Source organism: Salvelinus fontinalis, chromosome 28 (genome assembly GCF_029448725.1).
Source record: "Salvelinus fontinalis isolate EN_2023a chromosome 28, ASM2944872v1, whole genome shotgun sequence".
NCBI classification, from domain to species: Eukaryota; Metazoa; Chordata; class Actinopteri; order Salmoniformes; family Salmonidae; genus Salvelinus; species Salvelinus fontinalis.
Window position 1 is genome coordinate 14,831,666 of NC_074692.1, and position 23,174 is coordinate 14,854,839.

Below are 23,174 nucleotides of genomic sequence, written 5' to 3' on the forward strand. Positions count from 1 at the left end.
CGCATGCTCTGAGTACACGTCCTGGTAATTCGTCTGGCTCCGCGGCCTTGTGAATGTTAACCTGTTTAACCTGTTATGGCTGCACGCTGAATATTGAAAAAACTGGAAAATGTGTGCACATTTTCAAACGGCCTCCTAAGAAACTTTTTATTTTCCAATATGCATATATTTACTACTGTTGGATAGATAACAGTCTGTAGTTTCTAAAAAGGTTTGAATTGTTTCTCTAAGTCGAACAGAAATATTTTTACAGCCATTTTCCCAGCCGAATTGGGTTTTCCAAAATGCGATGTGTCTCTTTAAGACCTTCTCTATAAAAGGCCATTTGACTTGGGACGATAGAGACACGTCACAGGCGTTCTTCAGACTGTAATGCGGAAGTGAGAATTGAAAGGAGTCGAATATCTCGTCCCTGGACTGAATAACACAACTTCTTGTGAGACCTGCGCAGTTAAAAAAAAAATCCGGGCGCGAAGGATAATTTGGGCTCGGCTTCTGGAACAAGGTAGATAACGTTGAATATGATGCCTGACTACGATATTATTTGATACATGTCACAAAATCATCCTAAAGTATGTTTTTTCAATATACTTTAATTATATTATTGCAATTTATTCTGGACTTTAGATGTGAAACGACGGAAGAATTTTTTGAAGAAATGCTTTCTAGCGCAGCAATGCTATCGTGCTAGCTAACCAAAGAGGGAAATAATTCGTTCTGGAACCCAACTAAAGACTCTACTGGACATTGGACCCCGTTACAACATTCTGATGGAGTACCAAGAAAGATAAGACCCAATTTGGGATGCTTTTTCATATATATGTCGAACTGTTGAATGCTAACTCTGCTAACTGTGCTAGGCTAGCGCTTGACTAGAATCAATGCTGCCTTATGCTAGCTTATGATGTTAGCTAATATAACGATATATTGTGTTTTCGCTGTAAAACACTTCAAAAATCGGAAATGTTGGCTTTATTCACACGATATCTGTCTTTCATTAGTTATCCACCATATGTTTTTCTGAAATGTTTTATGAGGTGTAATTAGTAGCCGACGTTGGTGTATGTATTTTCTCTGGCTACTCCCGGCTGGATTCAGACTCAAGCTATGTATTAGCATTTTTGGGTAGCATCAATGTAAAACTGATTTATAGCTAAAATATGCACTTTTTATGAACAAAACATAGATTTATTGTGTAACATGTTATATGACTGTCATCTGAGGTCGTTTTTTCTGGGCTCTTTAGGTTGGTTTTAGTTTATTTCGGTTGGTTGTGCATGCTACTTCAATCATAATTCATACTTCATAATCATAATTCATACGTGTCTGTCCACTTTTGTATTTGGTGGTGAGCTAACATAAATATATGTGGTGTTTTCTCTGTAAAACATTTAAAAAATCGGACATGTTGGCTGGATTGACAAGATGTTTATCTTTCAAATGCTGTATTGGACTTGTTAATGTGTAAAAGTTAAATATTTTTAAAAAATAGATTTTGAATTTCGCGCCCTGCAGGGGTGTCATTTTCGGTCCGAGGTCGGGCTTGCACGCCAAACAGGTTAATGGTCTTACTCACATCGGCTAAGGAGAGCAAGATCACAGAGTCGTCCAGAACAGCTGGTGCTCTCATGCCTGCCACCTAGGAAACTCTCTCTATGTGTGGGGGTCAAACCAGAAGCTCTCACTTTAATTAGAACAACTGATGAACAACTGATGAACGTTTACCACATCAGATGACCATCAGACACTGACATGTGTGACTAGTCCACCAAAACGTCCTCATTATACACATGGAATAAAACAGACACACTAATGCTACATTATTCAGAAAGATCATTGTTGAAAATATCATCAAGTCAATATTATCAAATATCAAGGCAGATGAGTAGGGTATGTTATGTAACCATTCAGTCTGATATGGTTAATATGGGATAAGTCAATATTATCTGTACAGTAATGAACATGTCTTTGTTTTGTTGTTACTGTTAAAGATAGTCAGCTGCATGATGTAGATGAAGAACCTAAATAGCATAGTGGATCAATTACCGCAACAACTAAAAGCGCTGAAGCGTGAGGCTCAACTTCTCTGCTGTTTTGGTGACCTGGCTACAGCGCGAAGCGAACCAGTGCGCATGCGCACATACTGTGTGTGACAGCAAAGTCTTGCATCTCACTCATCTCAATATCTGTGGTGCATGGCAACATTTTATTTACCTTTATTTAACTAGGCAAGTCAGTTAAGAACATATTCTTATTTTCAATGACGGCCTAGGGACAGTGGGTTAACGGCCTTGTTCAGAGCGACAGATTTTTACCTTGTCAGCTCGGGGGCTCGATCTTGCAACCTTTTGGTTACAAGTCCAACACTCTAACCTGCCACCCCAATTTTGCTGAGTCTACCTTTAGTATGCAAGATTAAAGTGATCCTGTCCGATTTTTATAAATATGTCTTGGCAGCTGGTCAATGAGCAGATACTTTTAACATGTACACGTTTTCTATTTTAAAGCTCAAATGTGTTCAAGTGCCTAAGAAAGCACTCTACTTTCCATTAATCTATGTGCAATAGCAGCAATCTGCCTGAAGAGCTGTAATATGTCATCTTCATCATCTTTTGCAGATGAGGGATTGTCTAATAAATAAAAAGGGCAGATGTTTGTTTTATAGAAAGAGAGAGACAGAGAAGAGTGAGAGGAAACATTAAAAGGAGGAGGTAGACTTGTGTAGGCCCTGAGGCTGTCAGTTAACACACCAACCAACCAGGAATCATTTCCCCACAAACCTTACCAGAGAAGGAGAAACGACTGGGTCATACTGTGAAAACAGATCTTATTGATGGGACTGTATTTCTGCATAAAATCTAATCAAATCAAATGTATTTATAAAGCCCTTCTTACATCAGCTGATATATCAAAGTGCTGTACAGAAAACCCCAAACCCTAAAACCCCAAACAGCAAGCAATGGCCAGGGACAATTTCAAGATGCTAGTGTAAGCTACCGTTTCTCTGTAAGCTAGAGAATGATCTATTGTGCTGCAGTGTGGGTTGAGGAGAGAGGGACAGGGGTTGCACTTGTACCCTAGCACCATTCATTTCCTCATCAGGTGCACCTTCTTGCAGTGTACAGACACCTCATATATCTCCCAGAGAAGGATCCGGCTTATCTCCACATTTATCTCCCAAGTAATAAGTCCCACTTAGACCTGCACAAGCTCGAGATACCTGGGTGGTAGGCTACACTGCTCCCAACACAGGCCTGACTATGAACACGGTCATCTTCCCTCAAACACCAGACACGCACGCACGCATACACACACGGTACAGCTAAGACATTGCTCCAAGCCCTGAAACAAAAGATGCATTCCAATACAAAGCTGTCTGTCAGAATGTACGAAACATATAAGAAGTTATTCACCTACTGTCCTCACTCTGTACCATTTTCACAAAATACATCTAACTTTTTCTCCCACTGATGTAAACCATACATCAGGTCTGAAACTATCATTTATCATTTTGACCACAAGGCTGAAACAACACCCCCCAAAAATGATGATGCTATTCCAAACTGTTTTTAGGCAGAGGTTAAGTCAAAAAGTAGTAAATAGCATTTGGGCCAATAGCTTCAAGCTCAGCTAGATTTCAGCAATAAAAACATCGGTAAACAGAGAAGGCTAAAACAGTCAGATCAATTAGGCTTCCCTAGCCGACAAACCCCAGAAGACGGCTGAGTAACAGAACCGAGTCATACATACACAAGGCTCTTGTCTGACGTTAAAATGCTTTATTCACACCGTGTGCTGCTCAACGTTTCCTCACAAACCCAGAAATGCAGTGAGAATGAAAAAGCTGTCAAACAAGATTTTCATCCAATCAGTGTTCTGTTTCAGTCCTCGAAAGAGAAAAAAAATATTACAGAGCAATAAAATAAAGAGCCATAAACAAAACATACTGTATGTCTGTGGTGTGAAATATCAAATGTTTCTGTGAGTTTTTTCCTCTCCCTACTTTTAACTGCTATTGTTCTTATGCTTGCGTGGTCTGGTTTTAATTTTCTCTCTTTTTTCACAGCAATAAAGAATAATATAATAAAGAAATTGGCCTCTCCCCGGCATGGTTTCTCACCGTGGGATGAGTCGTAAATCTGATAGCATGATTAACCGTGCATGACAAAAATAAGGCCATTTTGTTTATTTGTTCCTGTTTCCTTGCCTAATGTCCGTTCAACAGGGCTTTGATCCCTCTAACCTTATGGATCTCCACCGTAAACACTTACCTTCTCATGACACTTTTAGTACCATGAGGTTTGATGCCAGGCATCTGCACGGAAGTCCAGAAACAGATAAAGTCACAAGGCACAAGAACATATCGTACAACCAGCTCTCCTGTTGAAGTGTCTTGGGATTATAACATTACACTGATGGATAAAGGACATTCAAGGACTTTTTTCAGTTCTTGCGTTTCTGAAGATAATGTTGGACAGACGTTGCTGTTGTGGGGAGGCTGGATCTTGTGAAATGTTCTCTCATCGTGACATTATGCTATTCACAGGGAGATGACTGAAGCTTTATCTGTGCTGCAAAGATACTGTACCTGGCTTCTCTTGCAGCCAAAATGCCAGCTACACCCAATCTCAGGAAAAGAACTTCATCTGAAGCTTTGAAAGGCATTGCTCAATAACCCACAACCAACCTAACGCCCTCTGCCGTGAGGCATCTCTACAGATTCAAAGGGGCAGTTTAGACATGACTTTTGTTCAGAAGAATGTTACTAAGACTGCTTTGATACTGCCGACAGACACATTATCGTAAACAAGTCGGTTCTGACCCTGACTTATAATTTTGACCTCGATACTACCATAGTAATTATATCGATACTACAACACTGTCGGTTAATCCTGAATATAGAAAACATCCGTAGGCTAATAGAGCTCATCTACTATTATACATAATATTATACACAACTCAAACACACACACACACATACACAAAGACCACCACAACAAAGCACACACAGCACACAACAATAAAAGCAAAAGAGCTCCCAGTAGATTTGCAGAGAGAGAGCATAGAGAGGAGATTTTTTATCAAATGCAATCGCAACCAGGCTTGGACTTCTCAACCTGTTAGAGGTCCACAAGTTTCTTTATCCCACACTGAGACACGTGCCATGGCATGACATTGCCCTCCTCTGCCCTCCTCTGCCCTCCCAGCCCCTGTCACATGCCCAGGCAGACAGCTCCAGAGGAACACTCTGTGATGTGCCTCTCTTTCCCAGCAAGACTACAAACATTCAGCCCGAGGGCACAGTAAGCAGGTCACTGTGCCTCACTCAAGACAAATGTTCCCTTTCGTTTTGGTTTATTTATCCTATCAATAATCATAATAATCAGCAGACAATGCATATTTCTTCCTCTTTCAACCATGTGTTCATGCCCGTGTATATCAAAGACGCAAAGGAATAATTATAGTAAATAAAAAAGAAATACAACCAGAAAACGAGGAATGAAACGTGGTTGCTAGGCAAAGGAAGAGTTTCCTTTAGCAGTTGCCAAGGCGCCATTAAATGTTATGGGCACATCAGGGCCCACAGAGCATGTTGGTCAGCACAGTGGGAGTATGACATCTTACACTGTGCAGGTCTACATTCTGGACCGAGGAGCCAGCTTCAAAAGAACTAAACCATCAAGAAAAACAGAGTTTGTATGAGGCTACTATGGAGCCAAGCAGCACTCCTAACTTAGTTCGACAATTTTTTCCTATAAGAGTTCAACTTAGCTGTGTCTTCAGATAATTGTTTAACAAGGCAACCAAATTCAAGAGTGTAAGTCCTAAAAGTCACTCCAATAATAATAGTCTAATATTGTACAAGAAGGGTAAAAAACTCAAACAAGGCAACAGAAATGGAGAACTACTGCCCATGAGGGATATTTCAGAGCCACTCAAATCCTTGTCAGAGCAGTTTATTACTTCCCTGAAATATCTGGAAAAGAGAAGCCACTGAGCAAAAGCAAACTGTTTTAAGGACTTAGGGTGTAAATCTCTTTTAATGTTGCTGATCTGTGTGTAAGCGGCGCTTCCAGAAACCACTCGCTGTTTCTAGCACCCCACAACTCCCTCATCAAATATTGCAAATTCTAAGCGGTTTTCAAAGTTAGAACTGCAGAGGATGACTCTGCCAAGAGTCTGTCGCTTTCTCTCTCTCTGTTTTTTTTGTTGTTGGTTAGAAAAGCCATAAAAATTCTTTGCTCTTACCATACATTACAGCTCTGCCTCTGCTTCTATTTTTACTGTGGTTTCAGATTCAAATTCCACATTGATAATAATCAATAGATGTGACATATCTGGTCAATTGAGTATTTACTAAACAATATATACATTATAACGTTGATCATCTGCATCATCTGCCAATGCAGCAAATCTGTCCAGGCCGTGACCCCCCCATCTCTTCTCCCAGGTTAGGTCATAGTGGGATGTTTTTCTGTAGAGGGTCCTTCCTCCTCTCTCTCTCTTATCTTCCTGCCATCTCTCTGTGGGACGGTGGTACATGACTCCCTCACTGGCTCCAAAACCACACGCCTCCCCTGGACCCAGATTTGCTGCATGACTCCATGTGTGTATTCTTTGAGGGGGTGGGGGGAGTATATATGTGGTGTTTGTGTGAGTTTATTAGTGCCAGGATATGGGAGGGAGGGAGGGAGGGAGGGAGGGAGGGAGGGAGGGAGGGAGGGAGGGAGGGAGGGAGGGAGGGAGGGAGGGAGGGAGGGAGGGAGGGAGGGAGGGAGGGAGGGAGGGAGAACCTCTCTGGGATGTCTGCATGTACACTATCTAAACAAGACAGTCATCAAACCCTAAGCAACATCACCACACTATTAAGAACCCTGACATGACAATTACTCCATCAGACAACACACTTATAATAATGACGATCCCTATGCCAATGCATTTTTATTTATTTAACCCTTATTTTACCAGGTAAGTTGACTGAGAACACATTCTCATTCACAGCAATGACCCGTGGAATAGTTACAGGGGAGAGGGGGGGATAGGTGAGCCAATTGTAAACTGGGGATGATTAGGTTACCGGGATGGTATGATGGCCAGATTGAGAATTTAAAACGACATCTAATTTCTTAACTTCAACTACATCAACTACACTACTATTAGTAATCCAACGAAGGGCATTTAGAACAGGAAAGAGAGGAGGAGAAATAACTGTTATACTTTTCTTTCCTCTGTATAATTTCCATGTCAGAGTTGAGGTGAATTTAAAACCTGTAATAAAGTCATGAACAGCAGCATGTGTGTAGATGATCACTCTCATGAGAAATAGTTGTGGAGAAATAGAAAAGCGTATGTTGCTTAGTGTGGCAGGCACCAAGCCTATATTTCATGCATGACGTTGGAGAATGTTAATAAGGATTAGAAACATACTTCAAGCTAATGTACTTTTCCTTCGCAAGGCCAACAGTATTTTTTACTTCTGTCTCTGAAAGAGAGGGACATGGAGTGTGCCAATTTACAAAGACATACAACTTCATTCATTGGTTATAAAGAGAGATGTAATATTTGATAACATTCATAAAATATTAGTGGAATGTGCAAAATGGTATCTCTCGGTAGAGTCTTTGAGAGATCTCTGTAGTATCTATTCCATTGGAGCTGACATGTCAGAGGGCATGCTCTGACCCGAGTGCCCCTTCAGCCGGTGCATGGGTTCTGGTTAGTGTAACTGGTTTCCAGCTGAAAGCTAAAAGAGGCCTTCATGTGGAGATGTTATGTTTCCAAGGAAAGATGGACCAATTAATCTGATTATGGTCACAAATCCTACAACATGTGTAAGCATGTCTCTGAGCATGTGGGATACAGATGTTTTTGGGGTATGTGTGTGTGTGTGTGTGTGTGTGTGTGTGTGTGTGTGTGTGTGTGTGTGTGTGTGTGTGTGTGTGTGTGTGTGTGTGTGTGTGTGTGTGTGTGTGTGTGTGTGTGTGTGTGTGTGTGTGTGTGTGTGTGTGTGTGTGTGTGTGTCAAAGCCTTCTCGGTCTGTTTGAAAACACAACACCAGAGCACTTAACGGTTTTAAACAGCCTCTTTTCACTGGCATGGCCATGAATATGTCTATTCTGAGGGCAATCCTTTCGTTTTCATGTAAGAAATCTGAGTCACTCGGTCTTCCGGAGGGGTGTGTGTGTTGTGCCACTGCAGGCTGGCCGTGCAGAGGGGTGAGCGGAAGGGGAACGAGGAGCTGACAGACAGGGCCTGATACTACACCTCCACCGCAGGCGAATCCCCAGCTAACCCCTGTGCTGAAAGCCAGGATGTAGCACTCATCCACAGGCCATAGCCCAGGAAGGGACAGCAGGGAGAGGGCCAGCTTGCTGCTGATGGAGGAGGGCTGTGGTTTGGGTGGCACGCACCGCTTACTGCCTCCAGAGCCGCGTAACCGGGAGGAGAAACCACAGACTGTGTCATCTGCCAACACCGTGTCCAATGCCTGGCTGTGGGACAGATCCACTTCAAACACAGACTTAAACATTATGCACACATTCCCTCACTCACTATGTGTACTACACAAACACAGATATGAACATAGTACACACACACACACACACACACAAATAGTCACATTGTAGTCATGCTTACAACTACCCCCCCCCCCAACCCAAATGTTTCATCAAAAAAATACATCTACATTCAAACAGCATCTGTGAAATATCTGATACATTTCAAACAAATACAGTTGGGTATACTGTAACTGCTTTCAATTTACTGTAGATACAAACTGACTACAACCCATCTGTCTGTTGTGTTTGAGTCTGCCAATAACAAGTCTTATATTACCAGTTTGTATAGAGCAGAGGACTCTCCAGTCCCAGTGTGCACACTGCAGTGGTGTAGAGTAGACTGAGCAGAGGGAGAGAGGCAACTCATGACCCCAGTTCCACACTGTGCAAGAGAGGGCCCCGGTCAGAGCCAGTGCTGTCTCTCCAGCTGGGATCACAACGCTAGACTGAGGCTTGGGTTTCAGAGCAGGACTCCGGCCTCGGGGTGTAGGGGTGGGATGCCTGACACTTGTGCCGGCAGGGGCAGAGGCAGAACCCAGCGGCAGGCCTGCAGGACTGACATCAGACAGACGCCCACCCCAGGGGGCTGGGCCCGCTCACCCGCCCGCTCTCAGGAGGAGGCAGCGACAATCACAGGGGCCCAAGACAGATTGGGCTGCCATAGGGCTGCCATAGACCACACATTTGCCTTTTAAACTGCTGAGTTTGGATTTGCATCCCACCACAACGTATTTCCATCGGGGGGGGGGGTTCCACCTCACTGACTCAAATGAACAATCTCAATAAGGCACTGGTATTAAACTAATGCAAAAAGCCACAGGGCCAAAGAGAGCCAAATCAAAAGAGATTATGGGGGATACAGTAAAAGTCGTTGAAAATGATGATATGGCAATAACTGAGCAAAGGAAACGACATATGGTAAGTACATCAAGTCATCCAGAAGCCATTGAATAAGATTCACACTATTCTCAACATAGACTATTGAATCGATATAGTGACAGTTCTGATACAAAAACGTAATTATGTGTTTCCTATTCAATGTTCTTCACACTTTCAACAGTATGGAGACACAAATATCTTAATTTATACAACGAGTGGGTCTAATCCTGGATGCTGATTGGTTAAAATCACGTTCCAGCCGGTGTCTATTACATTACTTACCACCGGCTAAATTTATGATGGCGAAATATCTATTTACTGTTCCATCTCACTGTACAATCCACTGTCTCATAAGCCTTAAGTATGTTTTTCCTATTCAATGTTCTTCACACTTTCAACAGCATGGAGACACATGTATTTTCATTAACACTTCAAAACAAAATATATCAGAATTAATGTTCTATCTCATTCCGTAAATCATCCATATTTCATCCCCTTATCCAGTCCTCTCCAAGGTGCAGGATCATTTTGCAGCTCACGAGTGCTGGAATTTCCCAGGAAGATGTATTGTGGCTGTTTTCTGGGAAATATTAAGATCCAGCCAGCAGCGAGAGAAGGCGAGGAGGGGGGGAGGAGGGGGTCACAGACGCTCAGTATCATCGTCTCTCTGATGATGAAATGCCTCTTATATCCCAGTTCTCTCTCTCTCCCTCTCTCTCCTTCTCCCTCTTTTTTTCTCTCCTCTTTCTTTCTTTCTTTCCCTCATTATTTCTTTGTTTCTTTCTTTCCTTCCTTCTTTCTTTCTTTCTTTCTTTCTTTCTTTCTTTCTTTGGCTCTACCTCCTCCACCTTTCTATCTTTCCCTCCCCATGCTTTGCCTGCTTCGTTTTCTGTGTATATTTCTTTCTTTGTCGCTCCGTCCTCCATCTTTATCTCTCTCTTTCCCTATCCCTTACATGCCTCTCTTTTGCTCTATTTTTTTTTCTCTCTCCCTTGTCCCCCCTCCCTTCACATCAAACATGGTGTTTGTCTTCTCCAGGTCTCCAGGGCAGAGTCCAAGGTGGGCAGCGCAGGCAGCCACTCAGTTCACTAGTGAACACTCTCCCCTGTCATCACCACAGTACCACAGAGCCTCCACATCTGCATTGTCTTACACTGGTCATCTGCACTCCACACCCCTTCACCACCCCCTCCTCCCCCTCTCTCCCACTCCTCCAACTCCTTCATCTATAGCATCCAAATACTTCCCCTTGCAGCTTTTTGAAGCTTCCATGGGTCACCGGACCCTGAGCACAAATAATTTTAGCTGGTTTTGGGGTGGCTTACCAGAAAGGTTGGGAGAGACAACGAAACCCAATCTGCAATGTTTTCACTGCAGGGTTATTTCTCTTGCCAAGACAGCGATGGTCAATCAGCGGTGATCCTCAAACAGAGAGGTTTAGGAAGCCTTCGCTGGTCTACATGTCGTCGTTGCAGTTTACTTAAACCTTTCTCCCCTCCTGCTCCAGGGGAATAGGCCAATGGCATATTTAGAGTTCCTGACAGCCTGCTGTGTCTGGCTTCAGGATTCAGCCCCAGAACCACGGCACTGGCTCTCCTTTGATAAATAGAGAACACAAAACATCTCCTGGTTTCCAATAAAACTGAGCTGTTCGTTTTGACAGTGTGACACCTCACTTGCCGTCCTTGTTGTTACTGAATTATTGCCCATTGAGCAGGGGAGCCAAGACGTACTAAATATGTCTGAGACCCGTCTCCTCTGTGCAGAAAACAACCCTTACTTTAGTTGCCCCAGCACTACATATCTAACCTATACCCTAAACGATTGTGGAGAGAATGAACTTCAGCCAACACTTTCATTAGCAGGCCAAAACTGTAACTCGATGAGGTGATAATTGTCTAAACATTCATAGTGTATACACCTTGGAGGCTACTCTACAGCTAGCATTCATAACACCTCTGTACGCCATTGGCCGGAGAGATAGAGGGTGCTGATAGACAGGACAGTAAGCCAGGGAGATGAGCCAGAGCAGTGCCAGTGAACTGCCCACCTGCAGCCTATATCAACTCTGAGACGGGAGTGGAAAGAGGCTGGGGTGGAATCTGAAGGCCTGGTTAAAGTAACCAGATTGTTTCAGTGCATGTGATCTGCAGTCTAACAGACTTCCAAACAGTTGAATGAGTAAATAAAGTGTCCCCAGGGGACTCCTGCTGGAGACGGATTACCGTAAGAGTGTACACAAAGGAGTCTAAGCCCCACAGTACCCAGGGAGCTGCAGACAAAAGCCAATGTTGGGGTTCTACCAGGGAACTGGCCAGGTTTATTCATCTCATCCTGGGTTGCACCAACCTCCTGCTATAGCAAGCCATGCACTCACACACATACACACAAAGACATACTGTACATGTGCTCAGGTGTATGCACACACACTTGCATGTACTGTACTTACATGCGCACACACACACACACACACGCACGCGCACACGCACACGCACACGCACACAGACAGACACACACACACACACACACACACACACACACACACACACACACACACACACACACACACACACACACACACACACACACACACACACACACTATAATGGATGTTTGTGGGTGTGTATGTGTGCCTCATAAGATCAGTCTCATGCCCACTTGGCTGTGGAAGAGGGCTTAGGGGGAAGTTGGGGCTGTGGCATTATGCAGCCCCATCCCATTCTGCCCCATTCTTCCCCCTCTCTGGACCTGACACAACTAAAGGGATTATGAGCCCCTGTTTCCGTCAGGGCCTCCACCCAGGACAAAGCACTCCACAGCTTAATGTCACAGTCTATGACAAAAGTACAGATCTCTGTCAGTCAGCTTGGGCAGAAATACCAGTGTTTGTAAACTAATCTCATTAAGAGATGAACAAAAAGAGAGGCAGAGAAAGATGTTTTTGTTGTTGACTAAAGTGTGTTTAATGACAAGTGCTAACGTTATCAACGTCAGATCACATACATGTATGTGTACATGTACATTCCTACTGAGTATGACATATACAATTAATCAGTGAGTGTAGGTAACAGTAATGATTTATGAGTTTTGAGTGAATGTACTGCTACAAAGAAATATGATTACAGACTGCACAAGGGGCAGAAGAAAGAGAAACAGAGAGATAGAGAGATGGAGAAAAATACACTGGTTGAGGGTAAACATACTGCTATGCACAGATCCTCATGTGGTGGTGGAATGTGTGACGTTAGTGTGAGAGTGCGCCAAGGGCACACAGCAGTCGGACTGCAGCACTTACCATCCTGATGCCACCCCTTTCTTGTGTATCTGTGAAAAGCCTACGTGTTGGAAAAACATTCCAGTGTGATCACATTTACGGAGTGCAGGGGGCCAGCTCTGAAATCCTGAGCCAGAAGAGGCCTTGTCTCAATTCCACATGCAGGTTCGACTGGGGTGCTTGTAGAACAGGCATGGACAAATTGGTTGTTCTGCAGATACAGTACAAACACTAAAACATTATTGTAAAAAAAACAGCATTCTAATTATTGATCAAATTTTTTCACATCAATCAAATCAATGAAAACAGCCATCCTAATAATTTTTTCACAAATTGACACGTCTACTAGTGCCATTAACCCTGTCCATTTTTCCTTGTATCTTCTCTCTAACGCTCTCTCTTTCTCTCTTATAAAGGGATAACTGCAGTTTTAGCTTTTTTATTTCAGTCTAATTTGTAGATTGGATTAAAACACTTTCAGTATTTTTTGAATAGTTGTCACCCTCTGCCAATGATCCCCTTAGGAGTTGAAGATGCTGATGGAAATCCCTATGTTCCCAAGCCTTTACTCATCGCTGATTAGCATTCCTGTCTGACTGACAGGTCCCACTGACTCCCTCACTGGATCTCTAACTTTAGGAGCGGAGGTTAACTTGTGGCTACCAACAAATTGCATGCTTGAGTTGCTTTGCCCCCTTTGCTATCATTCTGAGTAATGTGAGCCCACCAGGCAGTTCCCAGTACCGATTCCGACTCCACTCCTCCTCAGGCCAACAGCTCCCCCACAACAAGCCACAGAGGCGTAGCCCCACATCCCTACCCACCAGCCTGGCCTCTTAAGTGGTGATGGGCATTAACATGGCTGAGCCTCTGTGGCTTGCCAAAGTATCTTGCTAGCTCGTCCTTTTTCAACTGCAGTCATACACATGCGCAAGCATGCACACACGGACAAATGCAAAAAGACACAAAGACACACACACACACACACACACACACAATCACACACTGTGATTAAATGAACAACTAAGCCTATATTACCATGGTTTGGATGTTGGGAATAAAATATTTATAATTGAATGTGGGTGGAAGAGAGCATCTTATAATTGCAAACTCAATTAACCATTGGGAAATGTACCAAGTAAATAAGAAGTGCATACGGCATTACAAATAAATACCCCCTAAAGTACCATGAACAGGTCACGATGAGTAGGGGGAAATGGTTTGTACGTCATGAGATGACAGATGATTGCATCATATTATGCTGCTGGGACAGGCCAGGCAATGTTGACATAAAACTCAATACTTCCTTACAGAGGAACACAGCTAGACCAGTCAGCTCCTTGCCGCGCCATGCACTAAGAATCCAGGCAAGCTGAAGCAATATTATCCAGCTTACGGCAACTAACGTTAGATTTGTCTTTCTGCAGGGGCCCTCTACTTCTATACCAGCACTAGCCATAGCCACTCCATCATCCCCTTTCTCGTTCTTTTGGAAAAATTAGAGAACAAAGAACGTTACGTCTTGCAAAATACGTCTCTCTGTTTTTGACCTGGCTAGTCCTCTATCATATCATCAAATGCACCATGACATAGCTACAGTATAGCCAATGTGTAAGAGTAACTTTGTCCTCTACTCCAGAATGTCCCCGTACACAGGGATAGAGGCGGCATGAGAAAACCTTGACCATTTTGCGTGAATCCCTGTTCACACCGAGAGCAAATGCCAGACAGGAGTGTCGTACACTACAGTGAGTGGAACACAGAGTGAGTTAGTGCAGCTAGTGTAGAAACCTAGCTGTCAGCATGTATCCACCACCCCGCATCCCGAACACAGCTAATTAAAAAACAACATTTCACAGGAGGACACGCCTAACAGGCCTAAAAAGCACCAATCAGCACACCAGGGGCTCGTCCAGTGCTGATAGTAAGGGGCTCTGGTGTCATGTGTTCAGTGGTTTGTTATATTAATGTGCATAGTGACTTGAGTAATACTGCTGCTTCAACATATATTCAAATAGTGGATCAAGTGGTTAGCAATATAGATTAGAAATTGTAAATATTGCAATAGATAGCAGAAATATTTATTTAGCAAAAAAATGCATTCTAATGGAAATATTTCACTAGATCTGTTGCCACCTATCTGCACTTGTCTGAGCATCACAATATAATAGTTTGCAACAATATGTTTTCAGAAATAATACACCTTAAAGGGATACTTCGGATTCTGGAACTGAGGCCCTTTATCTACTTCCTCAGAGTCAGATGAACTCGTAGATACTGTATCAGTTTTTCTCTCTGCGTGCCGTTTGAAGGAATTTTCTAACTAGCGCAATGACTGTAAGTCTATGATTATCTGCTAGCATGATAGCAGACTGGAAGTTTATGGGTATCTGCTAGCATGCTAGCAGACTGGAAGTTTATTGGTATCTGCTAGCATAATACTTGGTTAGAGAAAACGCCCCTCTCGGGGAGATACATGTGTCCTCTAATGATGTCTAATTGAACTTCCAACACCAGGTCAGAAGCAGCTCTCAAGGGGATGGTGTATTTCCACTCCACTTCTCACACATCATCTCACTCCCCACCGACCGACCAACGACCACCTCATGGTTTCTACAGTTACAGTTTCCAGAAATAATAAACCGACCATACCTATTTCTTTGGTTAGTAGTGGCTTTACATTGTCACCTGTCCTAGTCTAAAGTACTTTGCATAAAATCTCAATCATGTATGGAGAATTGAGTAAGATAACACATTTTAAAAGTCACATGACATTATATAAATGTACAAAGTTTTGCATTACATTTTCCATGTGATTAATAAATAAAAAACATGTAAAAAATGATTGGGGCCAGTGGAAAATGTCATTAACATTCTGTATTATATCCATTTAATTTTATTAAATGTATTGATAAAAAAAGTGAAAAAGCAAAATTTCGAAATTCTTATAAACTGTGCATTTGTCTAATGTGTAAATATTCTATTTAGTAAATTGTGAGAAGAAAATATAAACTTCAACATTCTCTACAATTCTGAAACTTAATTAAATCCAGTTGTTTATATATCAACAGGAGAAAGTCTTAAGAACATTTAAAGAATTAAATCCTACCCTAATCCTATAATAAGATTATTCATCCTAACTCCGAGCCAGGTTTTGTAAAACTATGTTGGAGGGAGAATTTAATGGGACACACAATCATACACTTCCTTGGTATGAACATAAAGCTGTAAATTGTGCCAAAGGTGTGAAAATGAACATTTGCCAATCCCTTGATTTATGGTAGCCAGAGATGATTATGGGGCATGAATCATTTGCTGTAGGAATGTAATTAGGCACCTCTCCCTTTGTATGGCAAGGAGCCTGCCTTGCAGCTCATGGCAGTTTGTGGGCTGACAAACGCATCTTAAATTGGTGTCATAAAAGTCAAAAAGGTGCCAATTACACCTCTAAGTATCCCATCAACGCAAATGAAATAAAGAAATAAATACAGATAGTGTTGTGTACACATGGGACCCCCCTGCTAGTTGTTGACCTGAGAATGATGGAAGGTGAAGAAAGGCAGGCTGGATGGTGTAATGATGGATAATAGTATGGGTGTACATGACAGGAATCAGCAGGTTACTGTTTAGAGGCTGTGGATACCCTGGAAGGTCACAGCATTACAAGGGTTACAACACTTCACGGCCAAAACAACACTCCAATTGTGAAAATAAACTACTGCCAGTTCAGACCTCATACACAATTTCACACACGCACGCACACGCACACACACGCGCGCGCGCGCACACACACACACACACACACACACACACACACACACACACACACACACACACACACACACACTATACGCAAACACCACAGAGAGAAAGGTGGTCAAATAACAGGATCCCTCTCCGTGCCTGCCTGCACTGTTTGTCCATGTCACTGTTTCCTGGCTGTATCTCCCAGGCAATGGCATCCCGGAGCTGCTGCTATGAAATTCACATTGTTACTACTAACTGCCTAAGGTCATGTTGGATAGAGCAGGATGAATAGCAGACAATGAGAGTGATGCGGGGCAATATATGTAGCTCATTGTTTGATTCACGGTATCTACCAGAGAGCTATAATGTACCAGTGATTGAAGTAGCAATGTTAAAAAGCTCTGACACAAAAAGTTTAAAATTGAGTGACAAGCATGAAGAGCACAGATGCAATGAGTGGGAACACAGGGCACCCCTAAGTCCACATGCTACACAAAGACTGTGCAGGGAGAATACACTTTAGCCCCCCATCGAGACAACAGCAAACGCCATCAGTCAGTTGGCTTCACCATTGTCAAGGCTTTGTTGGATGCGCGCAACGGTAAGTTTTCGATATCACGCATGCATGTGATCTGCCACAAAATAGCATTACTGCATCCATGTTCTTGCTGTTGGTTATAGAAAAATAAATAACTACATATATAAATGTATTTTTTAAAATAGTTTTACTATACATTTCCATTGACGTTTGAGGTCTACCAATTAAACGTGTCCAAAGTAAACGTTTTAAAGGTCATAATGATAATTATGAATATGAGTAGTAGTAATAATAATAATCATCGTCATAATAATGATAATAATAATAATATTTTTAGTTCTCAGAGTGTATGGAGAACATTTACGCATGACATTGTTGCTTTTCGCAGGCCGTTGTTGTTATTTAAAATGGTCGAATGATAACCTATTATTCCTATAATGTAATAAAGGAACAGAACTAAATACAGCATTTTCGTATATAGGCCCACTATATTCACAAAAAGGCTTGCATCTCCTTCTAGTTCTTTTTTATAATCTCTCTCTCTCTCTCTCTCTCTGTGTGTGAGTGTGTGTAATTATTACAATGACATATGATTAATAACGAAATAACATCAACAAACTATTCAAATGGGTGGGTCTACATGTTTGGGTTGTTGTTTATCTTGAAACGCGCTGCATTAAGACCTACAATTGTCTCAAATATTTACATTAAGAAAAGAATGCGCTCCGATGTTGAATGGTTGAGGTTACGACATGAATCATGCCGTCCTACTACCATGAACAGGGTTAGGCTAAATGCTCCACTGAACGCTGCAGTGACTCCCATCAGTCTCCAATCCAACGACAAATTAAACACTTGCCGCAAGAGATCCACGTCATAACAATATAAAATATAAACGAAATTGCAGATAATAAAGTGCCACTAAAAACCAACTGTTCTGTGACTGACTATCATTTCGACCAAGTGGGGGACACTGCATAGGCTACCTACATCAACGTTAGAAAAGAATTACGACTAACACTAACGTGAATTGAAACTGTCTGCCTGTCTGCCTACCTGTTATCACACGCCATATAATAAAAATAAAGAAAATATTGAACAGCTTATTTTTTTCAATTATAGGTCTATGATAGGCGTAAATGTTACCCATGTTTTCTAAAGAGCGATATAAGTCCAGGCAACTGACAAGTAGGCCTAACGGAAGCGCGTATCTGTGCTTGCGCAAGAGGACCGCATTCGACCGCGTGAAGAGTGAAATTATTGGAAAATTGGACACATCAGCTAACAGTGTAGGGCTGATGACTTAAATTAAATCAAAGTGGGTTATTCTGCTGCAATTCTGAAATGGTTGGACACACTCTAAACCAGAATTATACTCATGATTCCCAATTGGTTATAGGCTAGGCCTAGCCAATGCCTATTGGTGATTATCCTTGCGCGTGAAACAACCACACAACATATATAAGTATTATTGTCCTTACTGTTGGTAGTCATGTTTGCAGTACAGTTTCCTATCCCGGAAGTAACAACTGGTAGTGAGAGGTTGTTGACACACAGCGCACTGCAAACACTCCTCGTGCCATGAAGAATCGTTGACTCTCATCAGAAAACGATCAGATATTGGACGCTGGCATCCTTCACATACAGATCGGTGATGGTATTCTGTCCCTAAAATGGATGCAAAATAAGTTTAAATTCAACAATAATATTCATACTAGCTCTATTTTTGTATTTCTTTATTTACAATTTAAATGTTAAGTTTAGATATTAAATATGAAGTAATAGATTATAAACATGTCATAAACATGTAACTATAAAAGAGAAAACACATGCCGTCCTTATCACACTACAAGACCAGGTTGTAGGGCCTAGTCTAATAACTACAACGATCATCGAAATATAGACCTGGAGTGCTTAGTGAATGTGTTTAAATATCTATACCAAAACCACTAAAATCAGGAATGATAAGGCCAGCTAGCGGTGAAAATATTTGTTGAATGTGATAGCCTATGCACTAACAAGCAGCAATCAATTACAGTAACTTTCACCAAATTATTTGACGTAGTAATAATTTCACAAATGAATGAAACAGGCTATTGTGTCAGAGTAATACGGAGATCGTGAACACAGTGATCAGTCATTTGTGTTATTTGTTGCTAAGAATACAATACATTCATATTTAAAATTACATCTAAAGAAAATGGTAAAATATATCAAATGTTAAGGTAGGAGGCCTACGGGTCGTGAGAGGATATAGCTGCGGACATACAATTACAGCAATGGTGTATTCATCAAAGGTCTCGTATTGTGTGTGTTATCTGCACTCTCCGGTTCTTTTAATACTATGGATGCAGATGAAACTAAGCAGGACTTACCGAGCATGACTCCAAGGGTAGCTTGACGATGGGGATTATCTTCAATCTTTATACCGTCTAACATCCTTGGGTACTTGGAATGGTTTCTCTTCGAGAAACAGCGTTCCAGTGACTTGGGACCTGTTGCAATATCCATAACAATGTACTGTCAGACGTGTTTTCGCTTCAAATCCTAGCTAAAGCCCACACTATTTGCTGAGACTACTCGCACACACACACATACACAAACAATGTGTGTTCCCAGATCGCTAACTTAAAAAAAAAATATTAAAAAAGGCGTCCCAATGTTAAGACCGGTTCCACTTTTTGTGGGGCTATCCTAAGCAGAATCTTCAGATGTCACAGAATCGTAAGAAGCGGCAATACATTTGACAAATACTATTTTGAGCAGTCACCTGTTAATTTGGACTGAATACGTTTCGGCTATCTTCTTGTTTGCACCCGCGCGTGGCCAGAAGAGAAGGCTATGGAGGAGGGACGTATCCGCTCAAGACTTTTGCTTCTAAAACAACAAAAACAACAACAATTGTAACTCCAAGAAATATGAGTGAAATGTTCCAATGGTAACTCTTCAAATACTATGCCCCTCGGTCGGATCCCTGCAGCTTGAAAAGTCTCAGACCAAGATTGAAGCCAATAGATCCTCCTCCCACCCCTCCGTGGTCACGTCACTTTTTTTTGGACTATTTACTGACATTGGGATGCTATTGGTGCTCACTGTTAGTGCGCTCTAAAGAGTTGAACTGAGTTTCGGCTACCACTTTGAACAAAGCTATAGACAATATGGTGAGAGAAAAAAAGTACAGTCAGTGTACAACAATTATAAAATAGACAACTCAAATACTGTACATAGTAAACTAAAGGTATATCAAGTAACTTGCTACGACCATTTGCAAGATATTTTTATTTAGTTAAAAGTGTACTATTGTTAAGATTATAATGTATTATTATTGTTTTGATGATGATAATGATGATGATGCAGATAATGCTTATTGTTATTATTGTTATTATTGTTATTATTATTATAACTATTATTATAACTACAATAGTAGAAGTAGCCTAGTAGGCCTATTGTTGTTGATTTTGTTGGTGTTGGTGAGGATGACGCTTCTTCTTCTCCTCCTCCTTCTTGTCTTCATATCGGTTAGTAAATGCTTTGAAATCAAGTATTGGACCATCACGCGTTCGAAGTGCACATGCTTTGTGGTATTGTGTCCACTACAAAGACTTGAACCTAGTGACCCGTCTACCGCCGACGCACCTGGCGATGGGGCGACGATAACTGAGCAGCGTGTAGCGTAGATGCCGTAACCTATACTGACTTTTTAAGCAGTAGCATATATCCATTTGCAATGTATTTTAAAAACAGGATGGAACTTTGTTTTATGTCGTTCATTCATTCATTTAGAGCTATCATTTTAACAATATAGGTTGATGTTAAATTGTTAATAATACTGTTGCCTAATACATTATGAAATGCGACCTGTTTGCCTGTACACCTAATTTGCATTAGCCTAGTTATTGTATGCAGTTGGATATCCTTTTCTTGTTGGTTGTGTGCAACCTGAAAATGTTATTATTATGGTGTAGTGTAAAATTATACTAAACAATTATGCATTATATTCACAACATTTAGCAAAAACAAATAAGTGTAGTTATACTAATTATTCATACTGACACAATTATGGTGTTCTGTGCCGGACACAGGCCATCATTATAATTCAGCAGAGGGCTGTTCCTTTCATCTGTTTTTATCAATCGCAGGTGTCCTCAGTTGTGACTGAGATGCACACCGATTTATTCATGACAGGATGGCTCAGAAAAGCAAGCCTTGGAATCGAAAATAGTATCCCCAACGAAAAAAAAGAAGGCACATTCCTCAATTCTAAATTATTCCCAATTTCAACCAATGATACACATATAAAGAAAATAAACCATGTTAAACCATTAAATTAAATTAAATTAAATGCAACGAGTTTCCACTATGCAGGCCTAGCCTATATAACATAATGTTTGTCCTATACGTAAAATATTTTAGCTTTCCAATGTGGGTTTTGTCTTTTAAGTTGTGGGCAAAGGTGAGGAATGCGAGTCGCCCGTAGCTAAAATTACAGGGTGCTGTACATAATTCGTTATGCCTCCCCTTTTGCAGTACTCCAGGGATTCAGTACATTGGAGGCATTGGGAAACTTCGGGCATTCACTCTGAGATACCCTACCTCTTATACCGCATCCCTCTCTATCTCTACAGTAGGCCTATACACCACTAATTACAGGCCTAGAAAATCTTGCAATATGCACAACTTCATGGTTTTGAACATTCCTTATCCCATAGTTTTGGGTATGGAGAGAACTCAGATCTACGGTTCTGATGTGATTCTGGTCTCAGTTTGATCAAGCACAACATCGGGCAGGAGGTGGGTTGGAAGAGACGGCCTCTGCTTAAGTTAATTACTCGAATCGGCTATTATTTATCGCCGCGCGTCTAAATCCAAAGGATATCCTAAATGTCCTAGTAGTCAAATAAATACTCAATCAATCTCAAACCTACTTGTCAGCGAAATAAATGAAACTGCTACATTTTTTTTCGTTGTTTAAATAGCTTAAAGGATCTAAATCAGGTGCTAATAGATTACTGCATTTAGTCCATAGGCGACTTTAAGCAATATCGTTTCATGTTGCTGCTGAGTTGATATATAAATAATGCATAAGAAATATGTCGAAGATGCCAGAAATATTGTAACTCAAATTTGATTGCGAATATCAGCACTTTACACTAAGAATTTGCAGCCACATCAAATACAAAACAACCAAAACAATAATAACAATAATAATATGAATAAGATTACTTTTACAATCGCAGTTAAGGCATTCAAAATAACCAGGTATATTACATTAGAAAGTAACAGGAAAGCAAAATTCTAAATAAAAAAATTACAATAAATGATCATATAACATTTTTTAAATCTTAGTTTTAGGTTGGGCCTACCGTATCCATATGTGTTCTTGATATCCTTTGTGGACAATATGGTGAGCTAGCCCACTTTGCAATGTTCAAAGCCATAGAACTGGTCCATGATTTGTTTACGATGCCCTCTGGCGTTCAGAAGAAGAACTGCTAAAGACTGGGTCTGTTGGAAGAATTGTGTTGACTACAATGCTTCATGCGTCGACTATTTAGACATATTCTGGATTGCAATTGGCCTGGATTTGATTGGGGAAATATATTTGTTTATATGCAAAACTACTGCTTCAACAGATACTAATGTATTATATTTACTAAGCCTTTATACTGTATGTCAGAGGCATCAAAAAATTGTATTTTGAGAAATAGATCATTCGAGTACAATAGAATAATATATCTATAATAGACAATGTAGAGTAGTAGGCTTCATGAACCGTATTTCTATGGGATTGACCTGCCTGACTAAGGATGGTTGCCTATACCTGCTAAGGATGTAACGCTGCACTAGAAAAGCCCTGCATGACACATCTGTGATGTGTTTGTAAAATATCAACCTCCTCTCATTTTCCAAATAGTAAATGTCGTCCGTATATTAGACTAACTATTCAAAGGGTTGAAAAAGAATACTACTCTTGGTCTACCATTGTGTCATATCGACAAGAAAATTCTAAAGCGATTATAATGAACACAAACTACTGGCAGTCGGACACCAATCGGATATGCCAATAATAAACCAAATGCGGTGTTTTTGCCCGCGGCTTTTAATGGGTCTCTACATGAGAACGCCTCCCCTAAACTATTGAAGAAACTTCACGCAGCAGGTGTGTTGCATGTGCACC

General features: G+C 41.3%; 1 protein-coding gene across 2 annotated transcripts in view; it reads right to left on the bottom strand.

Moving 5' to 3' along the window:
* LOC129826239 (LIM/homeobox protein LMX-1.2-like) overlaps positions 1 to 20,092 on the bottom strand; it is a 56,014-nt gene extending 35,922 nt beyond the window's left edge. Inside the window, exons 1-3 of one of the 2 annotated variants that reach the window (XM_055886743.1) lie at positions 19,767 to 20,090; positions 19,372 to 19,491; positions 18,478 to 18,664 (exon numbers count right to left, since the gene is read on the bottom strand). In XM_055886743.1, the coding sequence (XP_055742718.1) occupies positions 18,478 to 18,664; positions 19,372 to 19,435 (251 nt within the window). In that variant the 5' untranslated portion in view covers positions 19,436 to 19,491; positions 19,767 to 20,090. Of the gene's footprint in view, positions 1 to 18,477; positions 18,665 to 19,371 lie in introns of both variants that reach the window. The other variant, XM_055886742.1, reaches the window with a different exon arrangement.
* Positions 20,093 to 23,174: the final 3,082 nt, after the last annotated feature.